The sequence below is a fragment of the Marmota flaviventris genome, chromosome 3 (genome assembly GCF_047511675.1).
Source record: "Marmota flaviventris isolate mMarFla1 chromosome 3, mMarFla1.hap1, whole genome shotgun sequence".
In the NCBI taxonomy this organism is placed as follows: domain Eukaryota; kingdom Metazoa; phylum Chordata; class Mammalia; order Rodentia; family Sciuridae; genus Marmota; species Marmota flaviventris.
In genome coordinates this window covers 142,923,914-142,950,993 of record NC_092500.1, presented here as the reverse complement: position 1 = coordinate 142,950,993, position 27,080 = coordinate 142,923,914, and the positions used below count along the sequence as shown (strand labels likewise).

General features: G+C 36.3%; 1 protein-coding gene across 3 annotated transcripts in view; it reads right to left on the bottom strand.

The window, feature by feature from the left end:
• Nucleotides 1–430: 430 nt before the first annotated feature.
• Pdlim3 (PDZ and LIM domain 3) overlaps nt 431–27,080 on the bottom strand; it is a 28,522-nt gene continuing 1,872 nt past the window's right edge. The window contains exons 2-8 of one of the 3 annotated variants that reach the window (XM_027927044.3): nt 19,366–19,517; nt 18,052–18,136; nt 10,650–10,717; nt 6,606–6,869; nt 4,931–5,056; nt 2,303–2,419; nt 431–1,154 (exon numbers count right to left, since the gene is read on the bottom strand). In XM_027927044.3, the coding sequence (XP_027782845.1) occupies nt 965–1,154; nt 2,303–2,419; nt 4,931–5,056; nt 6,606–6,869; nt 10,650–10,717; nt 18,052–18,136; nt 19,366–19,517 (1,002 nt within the window). In that variant the 3' untranslated portion in view covers nt 431–964. Of the gene's footprint in view, nt 1,155–2,302; nt 2,420–4,930; nt 5,057–6,605; nt 6,870–10,649; nt 10,718–11,082; nt 11,271–18,051; nt 18,137–19,365; nt 19,518–27,080 lie in introns of all 3 variants that reach the window. The other 2 variants (XM_034636593.2, XM_027927045.3) reach the window with 2 other exon arrangements.

Sequence of the window (27,080 nt, the reverse complement as noted above, 5' to 3'; positions counted from 1 at the left end):
TTTCAGCAATGGATATAAGCAGGACACAGGAAATTGGTTGTCTCTACCTTTTTTAAGATGTCTCTTAAATTGTCTACTCCTAGAGATGCTATCTTAGGAAGGAGGAGGAGGCAGTGGTAAATCATTGAGTGCATACAAACAGCCTTGATGGACTTTGAAAATTCCATTTGCCTGAGTGTTTATCTGAAAGGGACATTTCAATTGAAAGAGACTGTATCAAAGCCAAGTAAACTTAATCAGAATTAACTTTAACTAGAAAATTTAAATGCTCCTCCCATCAGCAGAAAAGTTGGGCTCTTAAGAAAGAGTGAGTTATATAAACCAACAAATATTAAAATATTTGGGTGTTTTTGTACATGTCAAGATATGATTGGGCCCTTTCATTGAAATGTTGATTTTAACTAAATTCATTGAGTGCCACATCATTAGGTATTTTAAAAACATTTTACATATTTATTATGTTTGTTGCATTCAGTGATATAGATGTTTGAATATGAAACCAGAGAAATCCTGGGAATTTGGACATGCATGCTAATAATTAAAACAGATACAGACAGTTGCAAATTATGTTAGAATACAAGACTATTGTTTTGTATTTAGCACAATTTCCAAAATCAACTTGTCTAGGAAAGATAACTCGACTCCCCCAAATATCTTGATGTTTATGCTTTGAATGATCATGTTATAAATGCAAATTCTGAAGCACGATATACAAAAAAAATATTGCTCTAAATGTTATTATTGCTATCCCCCAAAGATAAAAAGAGTTGCAAAACATAGCTAAACGTATGTTTTTGTCATAGAGCAGGCATCTGTCTTCCCTTTTTTTCCCCCTCCAATAAACATCTAAAAGCTTTGGCTTTAGGTTCGGAGTTGACAGTTGCCATGGTCCTACCCAAAGCCATTCCTTGCGTGCGAATGTGCGTGGGTGCGTGCATGCGAGCCTGCTCCGGCTGCAGGGGACTTAAGCTTTGGGATACAGAGTAACCATGTCGTATCCCTCCGGAGGCCTCGTGCGGGCTCTTGCGTGAGTTTCACAGTAGAGCTCCCCCTCCACGAAGAAGTAGCCCTTCTGTTTGAGGTTGAGGTTACAGTCTGCGCACACGAAGCACTCAGGATGCCGGTACTTATCCCGGGCCTTCACAACCGCACCACTGTTGGGAGGAACAAGTTCAAGTGAAAAACAGAGTATGTGACACAAAGGGAGAGAACACAACACAGAAGGCAGGTGTTATCTGCTTCACATTCTAGAAACAACAGTTGTCTCCAGTTGTAGATCCGCCCAGGGAGGTGACAGTTATGTGACAGGAAGGTGGGAGACAACCAGACTGAATCATCCCGTGCTTCTCTCTGGGGTTGATGTACAAATATTTTTTCATATCATCAAACAAGTAGTTTGCAGACAAAAAACCAACCAACCCAACAACCCATAGGATCCTATACTGAGTTCTTTCCTCTTTGAAAAGAGACCTGATATAGATAAGACAAACTCTGTAAAGATTCTCAGGGAGTGGGTGGATTTGCCTTTACTGTGGTGGAAACAGTTTACTCCAACTTAGTGCAATAATTGCTTTTGGTGACATCATGACTTTTTTTTTTTTTTTTTTTTCCTTAAGATTCTCTCTGCTCCCAAGCGACCTGCTCTACTCTTTCCTGTTTCACATTCCTCCCCTGGTTCCAATCAGGCTCATTCCCCACTGCCCTCTTCCTATGTAGCCTAAATCACTTGACAGATGTTACTGCTTGGGTGCCTGAGCTTATGATAGGGAAACAGCAAAAAGAGGTGAGACAAGTGGCTACATGAGACACATGTAGCACAGAGATTCTAATAATCTGGTTCACTTGAAAATGCCAGTTAGCAAGCATGGCTATTTAAACATGAAGTCTGTTGAAATGGAGCCTGACTATTTAGAAAAATCATATGTTAACATTTGTGTAACTTAAGCAAATGGGTAAAGATAATGTGTTTTAATTAACAACCTGATGATCCCTATATTTGTTTCTCTCTGTTTACAGAGAAAAGGAAGTATTAAAAGGTTATATATTAAAGAAGGGAGGGCTTTTAAATTACAATTCTTGGAAATTATATTTAAAAACACATTTGGGCATTTTTTTCACAAGAGTTATTTATAAAAGTAAAATTGCTATTGCTGCTAAAGTTTGTGGGCATTATATTTCAAGTTGATGGGTAGAGATTTAAGTTTTTCATAGTTGCCTCTTCTACATAAAGTCTCAAAGTATAAGAAATGGAAAACGGCCACCAAGATTTATAGTGAAATTTTGGGTTAAAAATAATACGTACACAATGCCACTCCCACATTTGTCACAGAGTGGCATCCTCTGAGCACTGCCAGCACCACCGTGGACTTTGGTAACAGGAGCTCTCACACTTCGGGTTCCAGCAGGACGGTCATCTGAAAAACAAAGTGTTTCCATTTATGGCAAGGAACAGTTGGCTCCAGTTTGTACTTTGCTTCTATTTTAAAGTGTGCACTTTAACCTAAGGAATTCTTAAGTTCTATCTGTGCTATCATTTCCAAAGAGCAGGACCAGTTGACAAAGAAGAGACTTGGTTCTGAAATAGGAACTTTCAAAAAAGAGAACTAGTTAAATTTTTTTTGGTTTTGTTTTTGTTTTTGGAGGAAGCTCTTACAAAATGCTCAAATGAGCAGAGGGCAGCTTTCATTCATTTATTTATTTTTATTGTGGAACACATACATAACATGAACTTTAGCATTTTAATCACTGTTAAGTGTGCAATTCAGTGGCACTAAGTACATTCACAGTGTTGTGCGACCATCCTAAATATCCATTTCTAAAACTCTTTTTTTAATCATCTGCTCTGTATTCATTAAACAATAATTCTCCATTCCTTGTCCCTGGTAACCTCTATTCTACCTTATGTCACTATGAATTTGTCTATTCTGGCTGTCTCATATGAGTAGAATCATACAATATTTATCCTTTCATGTCTGGTTTCTTTCACTTAGCATAATGTTTTAAAGGTTCATCCATGTTCCAGCATGTATCAGAATTTCATTTCTTTTTAAAGCTGAATAATATATTATGTATATGCCACATTTTGTTTATCCAAGGCTCTTGCAAATAATGTGAACACTGGTGTACATGTATCTGCTTGAGTTTCTGCTTTGGGATACATATCTCCAGCTGCTTCACTGGTTAATTCCATGTTTTTTCTTTTCCTTCCTCCCTCCCCCCTACCCTCTTCCTTCCTTCCTTCCTCCTTCCTTCCTTCCTTCCTTCCTCTCTCCTCCTCCTCCCTCTTTTTCTTTCTCTCTCTCTCTCCCTCCCTCCTTCTCTCTCTCTCTCTCTCTCTCTCTCTCTCTCTCTCTCTCTCTCTCTCTCTCTCTCTCTTTCATACCAAGGATTAAACCCAGGGAACTTAACCATGGAGCCACATCCCCAGCCCTTTTTTATTTTTTATTTTTATGATAGGGTCTCACTGAATCCCTTAGGTCCTTACTAAGTTGCTGAGGCTGGCTTTGAACTTAAGATCATCCTGCCTCAGTCCAAGTCACTGGGATTACAGGCATGCACGACTGTTAATTCTACATTTAAGGTTTTGAAGAGCTACCATTCTGTTTTCCACAGTGGCTGCACCATTTAACATTTCTCTCTACAATGCACAAGCACAAAAGTTCTCATAATCTCCATATACCTGCCAACTTTTTTTTTTTTTTTTTTTTTTTTTGTACTGGGGATTGAACCCAGGGGCATTTAACTACTCATCTATATCCCCAGGCATTTTTTTTTTTTTTTTTTTTGAGACAGGGTCTCTCTAAGTTGCTGAAGCTGGCCTCAAACTTAAAATCTTCCTACATCAGCTTCCTAATTTACTGAGATTACAGGTATGTGCCAGCTTCCTTACTAACCCTTGTTTCTGTTTTTTTTTTTTTTTTTTGTGGTACTGGGGATTGAACCCAGGGCCTTGTGCATGTGAGGCAAGTACTTTACCAACTGAGCTCTATCCCCAGCCCTCCATTTTTTTTTTTTTTTTTTTGACAGTACCCATCTTAATGGGACTCTTGCATTTTTGTGTAACTTTTTAAAGGACAAGTATATATCTTTGGGGGTGGAAAAGCATGGGTAAGACTGTAAGATCGGTAGACAGCAGCAATGGGCTAGAGGCCCAGCTCTGCTATTTACTGGCAGTGTCACCTTGGATAAGCCTGCATTCCTTATATCTCAGTTTCTTATTGATTAAATAGGGCAAATAATAGCTCCTACCTCCATAAGTTATAGTGAAGATTACATGGTAATGTGTGTAAAGTACTCTGCACAGAATTCAGAACATTTTAAAGATTCATTACAATGTTTCATTTTTTTTTTTTTACTTTGATGTTGATGATGTCCTAAATTTGGGCGGCTGAGGAATTTTATGATGTCTACTTAAAACTGGATTTTATGATTCATGATCTGGGTTACCCTTGACTACCATGGATAGAATTTTTCTTTGGTGACTTTATATGACTGGTTTCATTTTGTGGCTACTTGGATATTACCTGAAGACTCCTTTCCTAAACAAGGGACCACCCAAATCCTTCTGAGCAATGATTCATTTGATTACTGACTAAAACCACCTTTTAGGCCTGGCAAGGTGGCACCTGCCTGTAATCCCAGCAGCTTGGGAGGCTGAGGCAGGAGGATTGAGAGTTCAAAGCCAGCCTCAGCAAAAGCGAGGTGCTAAGCAATTCAGTGAGACCCTGTCTCTAAATAAAATGCAAAATAGGGCTGGGGATGTGGCTCAGTGGTTGAGGGCCCCTGAGTTCAATCCCTGGTACCAAAAACAACAACAAACCCCCCAAACATCTTTTAGACTTTTATCCAGTTATGTTTGTTGTACTCCTCCTGTCCCACCCTTCCAATGGCCTCTATCAATAATGTTTTAGCAGATGTTAGTGGCTGCTCACCATCATTCACTAATTCCTGGAGCACCTTGAAGGAGCCTGACTGGCGAGGCTGTGTAGGTTCCTCCCGATTGTCATGGAGCATCCGGTACACATCTGACTGGGGGGGTACCGAGGCTGTGGGTTCACTGAAACACAAGTATGGCTGGTGAAGCATCATCAGGAGCAGCAACAGACTTCAATATGCAGTCATCACTATGTGTACAACAACTACTGAACCGAGATTGACTTTCAAGTAAATATTCTAATTAAAAATATAATGTAAATACATTAAAAATGTTGCCTTAAAAACGTCATTGAGCAACAGACCTGGGAATCACATCAGTACTTCCCCATTTGGCAAAACACTTTGGAGGGAAATCAAAAGGTGATTGTTAGGAAATGATATTTTAAGAAACAAGACTTGTGTCTGATAGATATATACAATTATAGAAGTGAATAAAATTAATTTTTCAGAAAAAAGAAATACACATGATAGTGCAGGAGTGAACCCAGTTCGATTATTCTCAGTCATAAAATTTGTAATGACGCTCAGATTCACTTTTATATTTCACTAAGGGTAAATTGCTTAATTTTGTTTTTAAGGTTAATTTGTTTTGTGGAAATGACAAAAGTGTCATTTAACTTGTAAGTCAATGCAATTCAATTTGTCATTGTTTAAAACACATAATGTAGAAATCTTCATCTATACATCTGTTAAATTGGTTATCCTACCTTTTTAAAATAGCTACATTAAAATCCATTCAGAATTATAGCAGCTTCATTTTAATTTGTTTTCTACAAATATATATAATGAACAATTAAAAATATCACCATACTACTATTTATCAGATGCTAAAAACTTTATCTCTTTATGTCATTTAACTGCATTATCTAGAAAAGATAGTAATATGCACATATTTTAATTGCCTGTATTATATTTGAAAATAATCATACATATTAATTTTTTTGCAAAATGACTGAGATATATTATTAACTCAATGAATTTATCATGAAATATCTTTAAGATATTGTTACATAGCATTCTTAAGCATCACAATGATTTATAAAAAGTGATTCTGCAATATTGAAGGATGTAATAAGATTTTATCCCATAATAAATTATTTTAATTGAAAAAGTGTGATGGCAAAAGTACTTGAAACATATTTATAATACATAAGAAAAAAGTCAAAGTAAAGCTCAATGGGAATTAAATATTTACTTTCATAACCTGAGGTATTCACTTATAAAACTCTATGTGAGTCAAATATTTTAAATGAAAAATAGTTACCTCTTCACACACTGCCATTAAAAGAGATATCATCTCATGAAAGTTCTATGACCCTCCCTCCCCTTCCTAATTTTTGACCCCTCAAAAGACAGACATAGTGTAAATTATAAATCAGTTTGAGAAGTACTAAATCAGATGTTTGTGAAGATCATTAGAGCTTTCAGAAGACATAAACTTTGGTTCTTATATAATATTATTTTATTGCTGTCACATTATCGCCTTTGATAATTCCTCCAATCTTCTTGACCACCAGGACTAGATATTTGCAATAAATCCTCATTATTTTTTCTTTAAAGCTTTCCACATAGTTTTCTTTCCATTAAGATACTATTAAAAGATACCACTAAAGTTGACATTGCCCATGTGTTTAGTTAATATGCTCATGGTTCAAAAAGACTGGCATTACCTCATCGAGGGTGTTTCCCCTAGAGCTGTTGAAACCTGACCCTGAAGTGTTTCCATAATATTGTCATCTGAGTACAACTGCATAGGTGTATTAAACTGAGCATGTACAATCTTCACCCCAGGAAGTTCCATTTCCAAAGGAATGTTAGGGGCCATCTTAGCAGCAACTTTCAAGTCACCTGGGCAAATGGTACTAAGAGTACTGACAGAAGACGGGGTGCTACGTCCACTGCCACCGTCAATACCGGAGGGAGTGCTGCATCCACTGTGTTAAGGACCACGCAACACAGAGACAACACAAGGCACCAGACACAGAGAACAGGACAGATAGGTTGTGAGGAACGGAAGGCAAAAAGTGAGAGGTGAATTACATCCAACTAAGACGCTAGCTAGAATTTGTTTTTAAAAAGGACGATTCATGATTGGAAAAGTTTAATGAAATTCAAAGACGCAGGTGATACCGCATTTGTTGGCTCTACCAGGCAATTTGTGAGTTAAGCTAAGTGCAGAAAGAGTTGTATATAAAGTAAATAGAATAGATGAAGCTATCCTCCCTTTAAAAAAAATAAGCCAAATAACTTTACACCTCACAACATTATAGACTAGATATTGGCTAGACATTGTTTTGCATTTCTGAAGTACACTAATTAAAATTAAAACATTAATGAACGATCCTCCACATATAGTAGCTGAATATGTAGCAGGAAGATCCAAAGATGTAAAATAAATATTCAAAATAAGAAATATCTTTCAGTAATACAGAGGCCCTTCAGTTGAATAGCAATTGGCACCTTGTAGGTTATAAGATAAAGTTGTGTTAAAAATATTTTGTAAATATTTTATTACTCTTTTGATATTTTCTGTTTTATTCCTTTATTTTAAAACACTGTCCCATAGCTTAATACAGGATCTAGAAATAGCCAATAAATGCTTTTCACCTTGCCATTAATTATTAGAGGACAAATAAGATAGTCACAGATTATTTAGGTGCTCCCCTTGGACTAAGATATATTTCTTTGATGCACAGCTATTTCATGTAAAATTTTGGAAGCACGCATATATTTCCAGGCATATTTCTCATTAACTTTTGAAGACAAGTTATAGGGGCTTATTACTAATATATCAGAAAGGCCAGTCATGCAAATTTAAGAACTAGGGATATTTCATATTCCTTACGAAACTGAATAGGAGGTTGGTCACAACATTTTTCTACATGCAATTTTAAGTGCAGCATTAGATGCATTTTAGGAGAAAATAAAATATATTAAGAGATTTAGAAAAGCTCAATCATTTAAGACAAAGCAAAAAAGAAATGTTAGTATTCATGTAAACTTCTCTCATGCCTGTCAGTTAGTGTAGCTAACTATAAACTTAAGATGGATGATGGATTTATATGATTAATTTACTGCAAATTCAATATTCTCTCAGGTTTTAAGTGTAATCCCATTTCTGAGTATACTCTCTAGGGCTTCAATCTCATGTAGATAGCAAAACCCAGAAAGATACTGGATAGTGATTTTGTTGCAGCCTGATTAGTCTTAACAACTTATATCACCAAATGGATTAAATTTCTTTTCAGATTGTGTTATACAATTTTAATTGAACTACATAGCCCAAACCAGGCAGGTAAATGGGTCTTTCTCTTTCAGTTTCTGGCTGTTGAGAACCTGTTTAAAACTCAATTTGCACCTTGGTGAGATCATATCCAGTGGCATTGTTCACCCATTTTGTAGGCTCAACACTACCCTGGATCCTAAAATTAACTTCAGCTGGTAAAAGAAGTAAAATTTCAGTTGTAGTGAGTTTAGTTAAGATTACATTGATTTGACCTCAGCTTATGAAATGGTACTTTAGGATTTAAAATACTGAGTGAAATCTTGAGAGATTTGGGGTTCAAAATACTGAAGGTGTTCAGCAAGCATTTAGAACTATTCTGGCCTGGCTGTAAGTCAGACATTGTGCTGGATACTGGATAAAATATTATCAAATGGAAATTATAGGTATGCCTTACTTTGTAATTAGCACTCTTTTATTTATTGGGGTTTTGAGATATTGGCATGGTTGTTTATATAATTTTAGTTAAGCAAGGATTGTGTCTTCTATTTCCTATTTTTTTTTATCATTCTATTAGTGGTTCATGTCTATTAGAGGGATGGAAAATATAGACCCTAAGCCAACCAAAATAACCTTTGTAAATTTCTGGGACAATTTTTAAAGATCTCTTAAAATGATGCTTAAAATAAAATAGTTTTCATGGACTCCAGTCACTGTGGCTATTATCATGGTCATCATGACCTTGCTAAAGGGGTAGGTTTGTATCAGTGAGTTTTCCTGAGGAGGAAAAACCACCTTCAAGGTTGATGACACATTCAATAGCTTTACACTCAGGTCATTGTGACAGAGCGTGAATTTCTCTGGGGTGTGTACAGACTTTGGGGGGCTTGCTTCTGGATGCAATTTGTCCAAAAACCACTTGCAGGGATTGTATTTTAACATTTGGATCTATAAAATACATTGCATATATTTTTAGTTACATCTTTGGCTTTAAATTTTACATATTTGCACATAAAACACGGGTGTTTTAAAATACTTCAATTATGATGGAATAATTAAAAGAATCAGAGCTATTACAAATTTAGCATGTCCAATTTACTTCAGATTAAATAAACTGTTCATTAATAGTGCAGTAATGGCTTGGTTTGTAGCCTCCTAAAATTTCCTCTCTAAAGATTCTTCTTTCAAAGGAAGCAGAAAGTTCAGAAGCTAGAGAAAATAGTGATATGGCACAAGAAGAAAAGAAAGATGAGGAGGCCTCTTATTTTTTTGGAGGGGGAGAGCACTGTACAAATCAGAACAATAATAAGCCAGGTCAAAATTCTTATCCAAACAATCAGAAAAAGCTATCAAGGATTGAACACAGGGGCCCTTAACCACTGAGCCCCATCTCCAGCCCTATTTTGTAAATATTTAGAGACAAGGGTGTCACTGAATTGCTTAGTGCCTCACTTTTGCTGAGGCTGGCTTTGAACTCACCATCCTCCTGCCTCAGCCTCCAGAGCTGCTGGGATTACAGGCGTGCTGGATCGAGGAGGCATTTTTATAATTTGTTCACTGGCATCTGTTTTTAAGCAAATCCTTATTCCTGTACCTCTCCTCCCATCTTCTAAATTTAGCTATATTAAAGGAGACCTTCAAATGATAGACTCACACTGGCTTGTCCTTATTACCATGTGGTGAAACAGGGCATTATTAGTTCTTTCCCCTTAGGTTGAAGTTCAATTTCCAGAGAAGGTATTTGAAAAGGATCATCTAGAGATGATAGCTTTTTCTGATTGTTTGGATAAGAATTTTGACCTGGCTTATTATTGTTCTAATTTGTACAGTGCTCTCCATGAGGGTATCTAATGCATCTCCCTCCCTCTCAACTTTTACTTTATACTTTTTTTTCATGCAAGTGGAAAAGTTCCTTGTCAGAGGGCTTCTCTTCCTTTGCAAGGATGAGAAGATTCTTTGCAAGGATCCACAAGAATGCCAGTTTATCTTTATGTAAGGGCTGGACTTAGTGATTTGAAGGTGGAGTGAGAAGCAGATACTCAGGTGGGATGACCAGCACCTGTCAAGCCTGTGGAGGGACCTCAGCTTTCCCTGTGTTCCCTGTCGGCTTCCTTACTCCTGACCCAGGGCACGATTCCATTTTTGTCCCTGCTGGCTGGGCTTTCCTGACCTGGGATAGACTATGTCTGAGTGACTCAAAGGTCACCGTGTCCTGGATGGGATCCCCAGAGCAGCAGGGGACTAGTTATAAATACACATGGGGATCACATGAAATTTCACAGCTCTATAATCTTGTCAATATTTACTCACAGAAATGGAGGTTATTTGGCCTCTGCTCTCTGCTAAGTGAGTTCCTTTCTTTTTGCTTTTGAAATGAGCTATGCGATGAGAAGAGCCACTGCAAACATCTTACAAGTTACTTTCTTGGTAATTAGTAAGAATGAATTAAAGGAGCATGCAGTTCAAACTTCACAATCTCAGAATTTATGACCTGCTTCGGCCTGGGATTATGAAAGGTTTGGGCCGAATATTGTGCTTGTGTTCAAAGTAGTTCACATCCTGTAAAAACAAAGGGTTACAAAAATCCCTCAGTGGAAGATGACTTTTTAAAAATAAAAGCAATTGAACAACAACTGTACAGACAAGATTATTTACCACCAAATATTGACATGACTAAGAAGGGTGGTGATATAACCGGACGATTTCTTCTTTTAACCATCTATTCACTAAATGTTCAGGAACTGCCTGGTTGGGTTCCAAAACAATTAGAACCATGTTCTAGATGCTTGTCTTTAAAATAAAAATCCAACAGTGCCTTCAGGAAAGTAAAAGAAAAACAGCAAGAGCTGGACTTTTGAAAAGAAAAGAAACCATATTATCAAGGTCAAGAACATTGTGGCCAGAACTGAGAGACCAGTACTTACTGTTGAGGTGAACTAGGAATGAGACCCCGCAGCTGTCCATGAAGCGCATCTTGGATATTGCTAGTTGAATAGAGCCCAATTGGTGAGTTATAGGAAGCGCTCACTACCTGTCTTTTGTCATCAATGTTTGCTGCTGCAACAAAAGGCTGGGCCCTTCTGTTGTGTGCGGTACCAATGGGTTTGAATTCCTGTACAATGGCAGACAAAATACACAAGGCCACAGAGTGCACAACAAGCCGTTAGTAAGCAAAACTAACAGCATCGCTATTGTTAATAAAGGCATCCTTACCTGCCATGAGATTGACAGAAAGGTTAAAGGAGGAGTTAGAGGTGCATCTTTCTGTCATTTTCCCTGAAATTTTCTTGTGCTATATTCACCTACCAAATGTTACCCTGCAAAGGAATTGACCTTGTTTAAAATATCACGAGATAATTCAAATATTGTATCTCTTGTCTGCTCCCTACTGACTTCATCTATGCTTTTAAGAAATTGTAATGACTCATTTGAATATTGAAAATTTGTGTCAGAAATGAGATTTTTGGCTCGGAAAAAATTATTACTCTTAACATTTTTTCAAGAAGAACTTACATATGCTTTCTCTTCTGATAGTGTCTTGGGAAATCTTCCCCAATGTCTTAAGACATAATCTATAGAATGATGGTTTATGAGTAAATACACTGAAATGTTTTTAACTAATCTAGGTAAAAATGCTATTTTTAAAAGGTATCTACAACAACAAAAAATTCTTAATTTGGATTAGGCTATAATCTTAAATTTTGAAGAAATGATAATGATTAAAATAATTGTGAAAGTAGGAACAACATTTATAGATCCCCCTTTTATTATAGTGATTTCATGTTGTGTATTTAAAGAACTCTTCCTATTTATTCTAGTTCTGGAAAGTCAGTAAGTTAGAGATAAGCAGTGTATATGAGTCATAAAAGGATTTTTACTTCTTTACTTAGGGAAAAGGACCACACATCAGAATCCTAAACTCTGAGTTTGAAGCACGCCTCAGAGATCTGAAATCCTGTATTAGTATTTGTTAATGTAGGAATAATGTTTTCTAGTTTTGAATGGTTGTATAAATTTGTAAAGCCAGTAAAAACCTCTTATTTTATCTTCTGAAATTGAAAAGAAGGGTTGAATTGAATGCAATTTAGCCAATTCTTCAATAGTGACATTGAATTTACTGATAAATTTCATTTAAATTTTTCCTCCACAACAGTGGCTCACTGCAGAGGAATTGGCCAAGGCAACATTATTGTTGCTGTTGTAGCAGAAGGACATTTCTAAAGTTTAACTTTAGAAATGTTCCAGCTTTGAATTGCAGAACGTGTGAAAATGTGTGTAGCTAAAAATTTACACAGAGGTACAATCTGATTGTTTTAGCTAAATTAATAATGAAGTCAGATTGGCTGTGTTTTATGATTAACCATTATTATGGCATGAAAATAGTGAACTGGAAATAATTGTAAGTAATGGTAATAGTCATGATCCAGGTCTTTGTAACTCTTTCTGATGTGAAAAAAAGATAGAGGGAAATTTAGTTTTAGTGAATTATAAATCTTTCAGGCTAATTACAGTGTAAATTAGGCAGGACTAAATGGCTCAAGCTTTGAAGAACTTAGTTTTTTTTTTTTTTTTAAACAAAGCATGAGATGCCTTAAAAATCTTGGTGAATAGAATTAAATTTATAATTAATTAACATAATAAAATGGCTTTATGGGAAAAATCTTTGCCCTTGATTTTTCTTAGCCTTAAAAGGAATAAACATGGATGGTAATTATACTGTAAATAATGTAATCTTCCTGAAATTATTTGCATCTTAATAATCTGTAGTCTTATCAATAGCAATACATAAGTTAAATATCACCAAGCCTTTTCTTCACCATTTTCCATTTTGGTTATATACATTGCAAAGGTCACAAATGCACGTTTTGTTAAAAAATTACTCTATTTTCCATTCAGTTCATAAGGGGAAATATTTCTAACACAGACTTCAAACACTTTTATTTAGGCTTTGCAAAGCATTAGTTTATTGGTTTTCAGAGTCATTCCCAAAAGCACAATGAAGTGTATATACCAAAGGTAAACAGAAATTTAAGTATGGCACTAAAAGGAAACTTTCTATCCAAGTCTTACATCATTGTTGACCATCAAACAGAATCAAAAGACAAATCCAATTAGAAGTTTGCTGTCCCATTTTAATTCCTTTTTTCTTTTCTTGGAAAATAATGAGTAACAGACAAATAGCTGTACAAAATTTATATAGCAGTTAATATAGTCCAGCTCTTGTGTTTATTCTATCCAGACAAAACCATCAAGTAATTCTTATCTCCTAGGAATTCAAAAAGTAATCATCCAAAATTAATTGACAATTAAAAAACTCTTATTTTTAAACCATAGCAGCTTATATTAAGGGATGATATTTTCAATTAGCGAAATGCTAGAGCTAGATAAGGCTAGAGCTAGCAGATAAGGCTAAGAAATGTGACAGAGCTTTGCTGACACTGGGAGACTGCAGCTCTTGATAAGGGTCTTCTGAGTCCTTGAAATGACCTCAGCAATGTCAGCACTCAAGGACAACTCACCTTCAGTTTCTACCTTGGAGAAATGACCCACCATTAAAGTCTCAGGATATGCTCACCTCCATCAGAGCAATACATTTCCCTGTAACTTACATTTAAAAATGGAGGGAAATGAGAGAAACAAACTATAGGAAGCTAGTGTATATCTGACCAAGCCACAATGAGGAAATAATTGCATTTCATCATATTTGAAATCTATGCCCAATTACCCCTCCCTCATCCTCACTCCTCAAATGAAAAATAAAGTCACCCTTATCTTCTCCAGTGACTTTTTCAAATGTTTCCTGTTCTCATTGCAGTTATCTAAACATTGCAGATTAAAGTGAACTCTATGAAAATATACAGTGACTGTGCATGTAATTTGCATCTTCTTAAAAATTCTAATTTGTTATATATGACAGCAGAATTCATTACAATTCATACTACACATACAGAGCCCAATTTTCATATCTCTGGTTGCATACAAAGTATAGTTACACCACTTGTGAATTCATACAGGTACTTAGGGTAATGATGTCCATCTCATTCCACCTTCTTTTCTACATCCATGCCCCTCCGTTCTCCTCCCACATGTTTGCCCTATCTAGAGTTTGTCTAATCCTCCCGTGCCCCCCATGGCCAACCCCATTATGAGTCAGCCTCCTTGTATCAGATTCAACATTTGGCATTTGTTTTTTTGGGATTGGCTAACTTTGATTAGCATTATATTCTCCAACTCCATCCATTTATGTGCAAATGTCATGATTTTATTCTCTTTTAATGATGAATAATATTCCATTGTGTATATGTAAGTGCATCTTGATTATCAGATCTTCAATGGCATAGATGAAATCCTTTGTATAAAAATGGAGAGAGCTTTCTTCTCATTTAGAGAAGAACCATCTTTTTTTTCCTGAAAAACATCTTTCTACTATGATAGGCACATGTTTTTGAGTTGATCAACCAATATTAAAAAATAAGGGTAATGATTTATTTGAGAATGTCACCTTTGAAGGACTATTGACATACTCTTAGACTACAGTAATGCTTTGTATAGAAAAACATGTATATCTGCTCCTAGACTGTTCAGGACCTTATGGAAAGAATTAATTCAAGTCTTGGGATTTGATCTAAACAATTTCTAAGGTCCTTTATAAGCCTAAAATTCAAGTTTAAGTTTATGAAAACAAAATTTGATTATTTAGTGGTAGTATGGAAAATGAAAAAGGAAAGATTAAAAATTCTTATGTCAATTATTACTCTGTAAGAAAAAGTCTCCTAAGCTTAAACCTGTGTATAGAAAAGAACAACAGAAAAAAACATATAAACATTTAATTATTTGTGACTGGGTATGGATTGATAGATATAATGTTTCTGCAATGAAGAGATATCACTTTTAAAATGAAAAAGAATATTTTATTGTAAAGCACAGGTCACAATACCTATGATAAAAGTTTGATTTGGGTTGAGAAACAAGAGCTTGAATATTGTATTGTTAATTGGAATTTCACTATCTACAATGACATTTTAAAGCATGATGAATTTTTTTTCTCAAACTGGCACACCTCTGTTGTCCAGAAGGCTGCTCTATTTGCAGAGTTCTCATTAAGATTTTAAAAAAGGATCTTTTTACATAGCTTCATATTATTTTAAAAAATAATCATAGCTTAGTGTTTCTCTGATCTCAGTATGCAAGTTAAATTCACTGTTTGATCTTCATAACCACATTTTCCCCCCTAGTTTATGCCATAGGATTTTCAGATAGTAGGCAATACACTGAAATTTACCTATTTTGTGTAGAGAATGTTTGTCCTGAAGCACAAGTTACGTGAACTGGTCATATGGAAATCTGGCATTAGAGTCTCATGAGGAGTAGAAACCATTTGGTCCATTAGGAGACCCTGAAATTGCTCTTATCTCTGAGCCCTTCAAACACTGGCCTCATGGAGAGGATGCCAGTAAGAGTTAGTCATGACTCAAACTAATGGAATTTTTAAAGGCTCCATCTGACTGGCGGTTATAGCTCTTATCTTTACCTTTTCTTTTTTTAATCTCATTTCCTTTTTTTCCAGTTGTAGTTTCATAAATGTTCATATTTTCTAACTCCAAAATGGGCCACATGGGCTAATACACGACTGACTAGAGGACAGATTATTTAAAAATTAGTATTAAGCCATAAAATCTAATTCTTAGAATAATCATAGTCATAAATTAATGCTCACAGATTTGCAAAAGAGGTGCTTTCCAGAGCTACAACTCAGGAATTACCTTTAACCTTCAAATCTGGATAGATACTAGTAAAGCAGGCTCTGATTGTCTAAGTGCATTTTGTGCTTAATCGAATACTACCTGGTAAATTATCTTTGTGTCAGGGTGGGAGCAGTGACCGTGGGGATTTGGAACTTGGATCAAATCTGTCTAGTCAGTTCTATTCCTTACATCTCATATTGATGAAAAAGGGTTTTAAAAAATTAGAAGAAAATTTGACTGGAAAGATAATTTGCAAAATGGTGAAGTGCAGTTTTGGATGATGCTGTATATGGACAAAGGAATGAAGAATTCCATCTAATTTGTCCTGGAGCTAGCAAGAATTTGGATTGGTCTTCTTTAAATAAAGCACCAAAGAGTCACTTTTTTTCTCTTGTGTTGCTTCTAAGTGAAGAATAGATGAAGGTGGGAAGAACAGGTGGGTTTGGGCAGTAATCCAAAGGGCTATATATAGGTGATAGCTTTGCTTGGAGAACTTCATTTTTTCTTCTTCCAATCTCTTTTTTCTACCTCTTTGACTTTTTCTCCCCCTGGAAGTGTTTCTTCTCACCAACCTACCTAGCCAGGGTAAATCACCATCAGCTTTCAGATCCTTTATCACTATATTTACAGGTTGAGCATCCCTAATCCAAAAATCCTGACTTTGAAATGCTCCAAATAGGTGACTTTTTGAGAAAGTGGAAAATTCCACAGCTGTCCTTATGAGATGGGTTGCCATCAAAACACAGGCACACTAAAAAATATTGCATAAAATGATCTTTAGGTTATGTGTATAAATGTATGTAAAACAAAATGAACTTCATTTTTAGACTTGGGCCACAAAATATCTCAAAATGTATAAGCAAATATTCCAAAATAAAAAAAAATTGAAATGTAAAAATCTTCTGGTCTCAAGGATTTCAAATAAGGGTTATTATTAAACCTGTATTACCTATCTGGTTGATTTTATCCTTTGCTCACCTACCCTGAAGAGTGAGTCTTACCTGACCTCAATATCCCACTGAACTTTCAAGATCTCTTATACAATGCAACAGCTGGAGGTGGTGGCAGATCAGCTCTGGGAATTTGTTCCCAGGACTGGCCCTGGCCAGTGTTAGAAAAGGCGCAGTTTATCATTAGGTCCTGTATTCTTTTCTTTCCTTTGTTAGCCACTTATTGAGTGGCTGTTGTGGTCTACGGCCTGGAAGAGCCAAAGAGAAGAGAATAGACACAGGGTTCCTGTCTTCAAGAATATTCAGTGTCCTGCTCTTTCCCTTTGGGGTCTCCTTACTCTTCCTTTTGCTCCTGTGGTTTTAGGCTCAAACTCTACCTTCCTTCCTGTCAAAAGTCAGGACAAGAATCTTATAACTCTAAAGATTACATAGGGTATTTATTTTGGTGGGGGTGGGAATTTGTATTTTAACAGCAGCCTTTTTTCTTTTTGGAGCCTCTTTTTCAGATATCACAATTAAGGTTTGACTTAATTTCAGTTTTTTTGTTTTTTTTTACTTTTGGAAAGTAGACACAGACAAGCATCAGATTATTTGATTCATTTAGCTCATGATATAAGAGTTGCCTCAAGGGAAAGTTCTCTATCTTTTGCAATTCAGCTGCATAAGCAGAAGATCTCCATGATAACATAATACAAAACTTTTTTTCTTTTGTAAGATAAATCTGATTACAGAATATCAGAATTGGGAATTAAAGAAGGGTGTCAAATAAGATCTGGGCAAAGACCTTGAAGAACTCAAATTCCCAACAACGATTAGATTAGAGACACCTGTTTCAAGTGGCAGAGCCTATTTTTATTTTGCTTTGTTTTAACAACTTAAACTTCTTAGATTACCTCATAGCCTTTTGGCAGGAGTCCATGATAAGAAATGAAAAAACAAGTGGACTCTAGGTAAATTTAGCCAAATGCTTCCTGATGAGAACATACTTGCCTTTTAGCAAGATGTTTGTTAGGCATATTTCTCTTTTTTCTTGATGTAAGAAAACATGTATCACATAAATTAATCTCAGAAAGTAAAGACAGACGACCATTTCATCAGGTCTTGTTCCAATTTTTACATTTCCCATTTCTTCCTCTTGGAAGCATCCCATCATTGAAAGGAAATATAATGCAAATACCATTTACTCTAACATCCATACCTGTGGTTCTGACTCTAAGTTGATTTTGAAAGGATGAGCTTTCCCATCTTCAGATACCTGTGGAGACCATAAGCGAGTTTCTGCCCTGGAAATAGAACAAAGTTTTAGTATACTTTAATTTCCTATTATTTTTTTTTGAGAGTACTAGCGACTAATTTAAGCCAAAGGAATTTTTTTTAACTTATTATTCTGTATTTTTCCATACCAATTAGTCTTATGTTTCTGTGTCCTTTGGGGGAATCTAGAATAGACCAAGAGTGCCTAGATTGCATTGTACACTGGAAAGAGTTGGCCTCCCAGAGCCTGTGGGAAATGGCACTGCCCTTGAAGAATGCAGATCCCAAGAGGCAAAGGCCAGGTCACCCCTTCTTCCCTCTTATCCTACTCAGGCCACCACAGGAAGCACTGAAGGATGGACTGGGTAGATTTTCTACTGTCATCAGGAACAGAGCTTTGACTAGCCCTTCTCAGGCATCTCTGGGACCTTATGACTCCTAGGGGAATATGTGCTTGGCAGGAGCACAGATTATGCATAAATGGGAAAAGAATCTATTTCACGCATGAAATTGGTGGATTGGCCAATTCATTGAGCCTCTGTACCAAGAAAAATAATTGTGAATCAGTAATGATATGATAAATGTATATCAAAAAAATCACTATAACTGGCCATTATTTTTATGGTTCTGTTTCAGATCAGGGGTCTGATGACAAGAGTTTGGGTTCATTTTCTTTTTCTTTCTTTCTTTTTTTGGTCAGAAGGATCTCACATCTAACACACTTATATGCACATGAATTCTCATACCTTGTAATATTCTTCTGGCCTGAATTTTGTCCAAAAAAAATGACAATGACTTATAGGATATTAACTGCTGATTTTTAACACATTTTGGCAAGTGAAGAGATTCTCTTAGGGGCCTCTGTACTTTCCATTCCATTGTCTACCATATTGAGGACAGCAGGACTACTAGTCATTCTGTTCAGAGTTTACAAGGTCTATGGCTATTATTATAGTCGACTGACTGGGTTAGTAAAGGAAGAAAAAAATTCATTTGGCGTCTTCATTATTTGGACACTCTAGAGAATTCTAACTTTTAAAAATGACTTATCAACAACTACTGGATTGATGGACTTCAATGAAGAATAGACTAATGTGGCTGATACACACACACACACACACACAAAAAAAAAAAAAAACAGTCAAAATTCTAGGTGCTATGACAGTCCTTCTCTCTAGGACGATGAAACCATTTGTAGCTGTGGTTCACGTTCTCCTGCAAAAAAGATCGAATTTTAACACCATTAATTAAGGGGCACCTGTCAATTTTGAGACACAGCTGGTGTGCGGCTGCTTTGATCCTGTCCTGCGCATCAGCATGAGTCATGGACTCCGTACCAAAGCCATCGATAGCCAGGATGACATCTCCAGGACAGAGGTTGGCAGCTGCTGCCTTGCTTCCTGGAGTAATCTGGAAGAAATTATGGCACAATTTAAAAACCAACATCTTGAATTTTGTGCCTGACATTTGTATTTTAACCTCGTTTTTAATGTTTAACTAGGCAGGAAATCTTAAATCTAATTTAAAACAACTTCTAATTTCCTTGTAGTTCCTCAAGCAGGCCAACTCTGTACCTCCTTGGGGTTCATTTATTTATTTTTTGATTTGTTCTTTTTAGATATATATGACAGTAGAACACATTTTGACCTATTATACATACATGGAGTATAACTTATTCTAATTAGGATCTCATTCTTGTGGTAGAACATGATGTGGAGTTACACTGGTGGTTGTATTCATAGATGAACATCAGAACATTGTGTTCTATTCATTCTATTGTCTTTCCCATTCCCATTCCCATTCCCTCTCCTTTCCCCTCTCTTTGGGGTTTTATATGCACTGTTATTCTTCCTGAAATGTTTCTCCCTCTGTTCATCTGGATGTTCCTTATCCTTCAGGTCTAGGCTCAAATGTTATATTTTCATCAACCTCCTGATCCATTTGGAATAGCTTCTCTAGTCCCTCTCCCCATTATCTTTTACCTTTACACTCTGTTCATTTCCTTCCTGAAAATTATGTTCGTTTATTTACTTTTATATCATTTGTCTTCTCAACTGGACTGTAAACTCTTGGTTACATGTATATCATGTGTACAGATGGTCCCTGACTTACGACGGTTCAACTTGTGGTTCTTCAAATTTACCATGGTACAAAGTTGATACACATTCAGTAGGAACCACACTTCAGATTTTGAATTCTGATCTTTCCTTGATACCATTAGGCTGAGTGGTAGCAGGGAGGCCATAGCTCTCAGTCACCCTTGCCACCAAGTGGGTAAACAACCAATGCTCTGCAATGCACTGTGTTGGCAAGCTGTGACATTCAGTAGGTTGGGTGTACTAAATGCAGTTTTAACTTATGATGGATTTATTGTGTGGTAATTCCATTCTAAGTCAAGAAGCACCTTGATTTCTAATGTTTCATAGTGTTTAGTATTAATAAATGATAAATGAAAGAATGAACAAAAAGGCTATTTAAGTGAGAGCTCACATAACAAAAAGAGCTAATATTCCGTACTCAAATATTATGGTTACTAGTGTCAACCTGTCATTGTCATGCTTGGAAGTTCCTAGTATTTAGAGCAGAATAATACATAAGGCTTGACTCATATTTCAAACTGCTCCAGGAATAAACTAGATAGTCCCTAATGCTCTCTTTAAGGATCACTCACTAATTCATTTCCCCTCAATTTGCTTATTCTAGCTATATATTCTATTTAACTTTGTATCTCTAAGGGAGATTTCAATTCATCTAAACAAATAAAATTGAAAAAATAATGAATTCTCATGTGTCCTAGATCTTCAGTCTTATCACTGAAATATTTATTGTACTTGCTTTACCTCTGTGATAGTCTCACTGTGGTGATCATGATACTTTTTCAATAGCAACAGTTGGTAGAATGGTAGAAGCTGGGTGAAGACAATTGGGATTATTACACTTAGCTCTGGAAGGTATTTTATCACTGTTTTCCACTTAGAAATTCTCCCAGACCTAGAACTATTAGACAAGCAAAAATTTCCATTCTTGATGTGATTCGTAGGGAAAAAATAATCTTAAACTTTTCATTTTTCTCTAGATACGGTAAGTCAAAATCGGTATTTTCTATTTTTAAACTTCTAAAACCAGGATGCATTTCTTTGAGTTAAAACATGAGAAAGCATAGCTTATTGTGTTTGCTTTTAAAGCCTCTCTTAATTTTACTAAGTCATGTAAATGGATTTAATTTATATAACATTCAATACAGTTTTGATTAGGATAAGTAGGAAGCAGAGTTTTGTGTATACGTGTCTACACACATTTTATACAGGCTTATTGGAATGTAGATATTGAAAATCTAAGTAATAGATACTGAACTTACCTATTGAATAGGTATTGAACATCTGAGTAACTTAGAGATTGAAGATTACTGACATTTACTAACAGTGTTAGTACTAACATTAAGACTACTATTTCATAATTATGCAAGATATTACATTTGCAAAGCTTCCCACCCCCTCATATCTTTGACTATCCCAATAACTCTCTAAGAAAGACTGGATTAAGAAGACTGTCTGTTTTCTGAGGAGAGGTGTCTAAGTAACCTGTGCCTTTCTGGTTGGTGAGAGCAGCTTCACAGTCATCTTACCATGTGTTCTAGAAGCTAAAGGAAAGGTGTTTGATAGCCAGAACCCACTTCTGACTTTGTATTCAACTTGGAAATTGCTGTCCTTACGCCTTAATGGAGAGAGAAATAGGAAGATGAATGGATTTAGAGAGAGGGATGGGGAATAAGAAGAAATATGATGCCTCTACTTCTTGTTATTCTTAATATGATGCATCTACTCCTTGTTATTCTTCAAGTTCATCAGAACTGGCAATCAGAAAATGACTGCTAAATTATGCTGGTTTTAGTAAGTTTATTTATTTATTTATTTATTTAATTTAATTTTTTAATTTTGGGGGGGGGGGGGTACCAGGGGATTGAACTCAGGGGCACTTAACCACTGAGCCATATCCCCAACCCTATTTTGTATTTTATTTAGAGACAGGGTCTCACTGAATTGCTTAGTACCTCACTTTTGCTGAGGCTGGCTTTGAACTTGTGATCCTCCTGCGTCAGCCTTCCGAGCCGCTGGGATTACAGGCATGTGCCACCATGCCCGGCCTGGTTTTAGTAAGTTAAATCATTTGCTTAAATTAAGAATCTATTACTTCCCAGAATTACTTTATATTATTACTTTACTGTAATATTTTTGTTATATTATTACTTTATATTATTGCTCACAGTTGATGATTACTATGTTTTCCTGAGTTGGGGGAAGACAGCTGAAATGAGGCAGAGTTTTTTTTAAAGGACTATTATTCAGATTCATTATGGTCTTAAATATTGAAAATATTAGAGAGATAATTGGACATAGCACTGAAATCAATCACGCAGCACTATTTTCAAACTTGTTTGATTGCACAAATCACCTAGGGTCCTTGTTGAACATAAAGACGCCCTCCTACTCCAGATGTCTGGAATCAGGAATCAGAATCTCTAGGAAAGGAGCCAGGGAATTTGCGTTAGCAAATGCCTCAGATGATTTCTACTATTCATATTAACCTATTACTTGGGTCCATCTGGGAAAAAGATAATTTAAAACACAAAGCATGTATAATGTCTTATTTACTGTGGGAGACACAAGGGAAGTTCAAGACATGCCTCTGATTTGATTCTGATGTTAAGAATAAAAATGCAGTCAGGTACAGTGGTGCTTGCTTGTAGTCCCAACTCTTCAGAAGGGCGAGGCGGGAGGTAGGAGGATTGCTTGAGCCCAGGAATTCAGGGCCAGGCTGGACAGCACAGCTGAACATCATTTTTCATACACAAAAATAAGTAAAAATTACTAAAATTATTGAGGAAGACAAGTATATACAGAAAGACTGCACTAGGGGCATGGGTCAAAATCATGAGATTTGGCTTATCAAATACACTTCCCATGCCTCTCTTGGCATAAAGCCCTCTGGTAGCCATATACAATTCATGTCTCTAGAGCTGTACCTTGTGTCAGTTATAGCAGAATCTCTGCATGCACCTTGGCATGGATATTTTCAAATGTTATATGGGTGATTCCAATGCAGCCAGGCTTGGGAACTGTTATTTTATTGTTATAATAACATTATTGATCTCATGTAATGTCATGTAATTCTATGATCTCATGTAATTCTTAAGACAATCTTACAAAGTAGCCATCTCTCTTTTAAGAGGAGAGAACTGATGTTTAGAAAGCACAAGAAACTAGCATAGGATCATCTAGTGAAAATTTCAATTTGCCCCTGGGTCTGTCTCACTTTATAGCTCAAACTCTTACACTACCTCAATGTGCCTCTGCTGCAGGAATCACTTCCTCTGCCTCCTCCTATCTCTTTCGCCACAATTCCCGTAGAATCCTGGGCAGGTCATATCTTGGTAGTATCTTCTCTTCTTAATGTATCTATTTCTGGGGGTGGGGGTAGAAATCTGTCTAAATTATAACTGCATCCCACAATATCATTCACACACAAGCCATTCTACACACAGTAGATATTTGTGGATGTGTGAATGTTTTAAGCACATGAAAACACTTTCATGTAGATGCAGTCTTTGCTAGCACAAAATTACATAGGTTTTTTTTTATTCACATCAACCTTTCTACTACATTTGCTTTAGCCTGAAAAAGGATTGCATTCAGCCAACACTTACCTTTTTAAAAGTTCACATTTGGATTAAAGATATATGTTAGAGCCTACACAAATGAATGCACTGACACTTTTGTTGTTACTCAAGTCCACACAATGTTCCTAGTTACAATGATCTCAGTCTTGATTTGGAACTTTCGTGTGCTATGAATAGGAAGAAGGGAAGAGTGAAGGGGTAGGAAAGAGGAATCTAAAGAGAAAAGAGACTGGCATCAGACGTATGTAATCATTTGATGTCACATACACAACACTAATTTGTACTGCAATCCTTATTGGATTTGGTGAGAGCAAATAACCTGTAACTTGTCTATCAGAGCAGATCCACTTTCTGGATGGTTCAAAAATGTCCAAGAGAGCCTCCTTAGAACCTTCTTGCAAGAATATCAAAAGAAGTTCACTTAGAGATGTGAACCTTAAACATTTTGTGCCACTTTTATATCATTCTATGAAATACTTAGGATAATTATATATGGAATTTGAAATAATCTCTCCCCCCTTAAACTGAATATTCAAAACATAAATTTTATCTTGCACAAAGTATAGCACACTTATTGCCTAGAAACTATTTGTCTGTGTACGCGCATATGTGTGTGTTCAATGATAGGAAGATTCACCCCATGGAATAATTTGGAAACAGTTTTGAAGAAGAGACCCTTTTTCTTAATTTTGTGAACTTCAATTTTAAATGAGGGAGAGAATTATATTTGTCCCTCTCTCACAAACTGGTTGCAGTTCCATTGTCTAGGAGCATGGTTACACAGTTGCTCCACTACTTTATAAAATTGAAAAAAATCCTGAGTCAAAATGCATTCAATACATCTAACCTACCGAACATCATAGTTTATAATAACACGGTCTACTGTAGAGTGTTGGTTGTTGGCTCTCAGGGTCCTGTGGCTGACAGCTCACTGCTGCAGCCCACCATCGAAAGAGGGTAGCATACTTCATATCACCAGCCCAGGAAAAACGTCAAAATTCAAACTTCCAAGTATGGTTTGTACTGAATGTGTACCACTTTTATATCATTGTAAAGTAGCTCCAACATTAGCCTGGGAACACCTGCAGTCTGCATTTGTATAGAGTAAGGCAGGAAGGGAGGGGCGGGGCTTGTAGGAGGACAAAAAGCATTTAACTGACTTGATGAAATACATATCATTCATGGAACTTTTTGTGACATTATAGATATTTCTGTTTCAACTCTTTGTATACTTAATAAGTTATCTAAATAATAATTTAAATAATTCTCATTTATCTTTACTGGGGAATATTTTTGAGAACACAATCTGCACCTATTTCATGCCAAAAAAGTTATGTAAAAAGTGAGCATTTTAGTCAATTGTTCATATTGTGTCTATATTTAATTCTGTAACATACATGACGTACAAACCATTGTGCTAGGCACTGTATGGTCCCCGAAGTAGTAAGTTCCTGCCCCCAGGAAGCACCTTATCTAGTAGGACGATATACACAAATACCCATGATACAAAGCTCCACAGCAAGGAGATGTAATAGGCCCAAAGCCATGTAATCAAACAGACGGCCACACTACTCCTAGAAGAAGGAGGTGGGGGGAGTAGTGTTTGAATGGGTTTCCACAGGCACAAATGACAGCGGGGAAAACAATTCTAGGGAAGAGTGGGGTACATTTGAAGCAAAGGCATGTTAGGGAAATTTAAGCAGCCCCAGTGTAGTGGTACCACTGCTTAGGTATGGAGTGAGAGGAGGAAAGCGGGGGAGAGGGGAGAAATGAAATTCGAAAGCTGAGTTGGAATAAATAGTGAAAAGCTATGAATGCTATGCTAAAGTTACAAACTTCATTCTCCACAAGTTGGTGATGCCATTGAAGGATTTTTAAGAATGGGAGAGAGAGGAGCAACCCTGCATTTTTCAAAGATGGTAACATTCCAAGTTTTCTAAGGAATCTCCATGCTGCTTTCCAAAGAGGTTGCATCAGTTTGTAGTCCCACCAGCAATCCTTGTTAACACTAATTGTTGCTTATATTCTGATAAAATTGCCATTCTGACTGGAGTGAGATGAAATCTTAGAGTAGTTTTGATTTGCATTTCTCTAATTACTGGGGGCAAGCAGGGGAAGAATAAGGAACTTTGGATTGCGCAGAGGGGAGTGAGGGGAGGGAAGGGAGCATGGGGTAGGAAAGATGGTGGAAGGAGATGGACATCATTACCCTATGTATATGTATGATTGCATTAACAGTGTTACACTACATCGTGTACAACAAGAGAAATGAAAAGTTGTGCTCCATTTGTCTAGAATGAATTGAAATGCATTCTGCTGTCATGTATAACTAATTGGAACAAATTTTTAAAAAACATGGGTGGTAAGAAAATGCAGGGTGGATTGGAGAGATCAATGTCTTGATGGGGACAGTTATGAAAGTTATGAAATCTTGAATAACAACGGAGGAAAAATGGAAATTATTAGACCTTGAAGACATAGTATTGATAGAACCTGTGACATATCGGACAGCTCAGAACAGAACTATCTGAAAAATAAATGGAATTTTTCACAAGTATGGGCTTCAGAAGGCAGGCTTTGGAGGCAAGTTGATCTGGCATCAAATCCCGTCCTGCTATTTGTGATTGTTGGCAGGCTAATGAGCCTTGTGAATCCTCCTTCTTTTATTCTGCAAAAGTTGGTTTTGCTACTACTACTACTCTCAGAGGATTATGGTGAGATTTAAGTAAGTTAGTGAATACAAAGGGCTTAGAATAATGCATGGCAAGCAAGAGTACAATAACACACACACTTGCTACTTCAAAAAATTAAATGAAAATTGTAAAATAGAAAATTCCACCTAAAAACAACACATTTTTTAAAGAAATTATTGGTGTTTTTAATGTGTTTGCTTGTTGTGGAGCTAAGGATTAAACTCAGGGCCTTACTCATGCTAGGCAAGTGCTCTACCATTGAGCTACATCCCCAGCTACATCCCCAACACAAATTATTTCTGAGTAACACCTTTTAGTTTTGTTCCAAATGATTTTCAGTATTATTATCATCTTGGTGGAAATATTAACTAGGTCTGTTCACTAAGGCATTAAAGTCCAAGTGAATATGAATTCATTCATTCAACAACAATCTATGCTGTACATGGCTTCAGGGACACTTGGGATAAAAAACAGTTCAGTTTAACCAGCTCTCCTGGAATTAAAATCATTGAAAAGGTAAACTCAAATGAAATACTCATATCTGGGAATGCACTATTATTGAATCAAGTGTCAAAATGAGTGACACAAATTAATTGAGTTAGA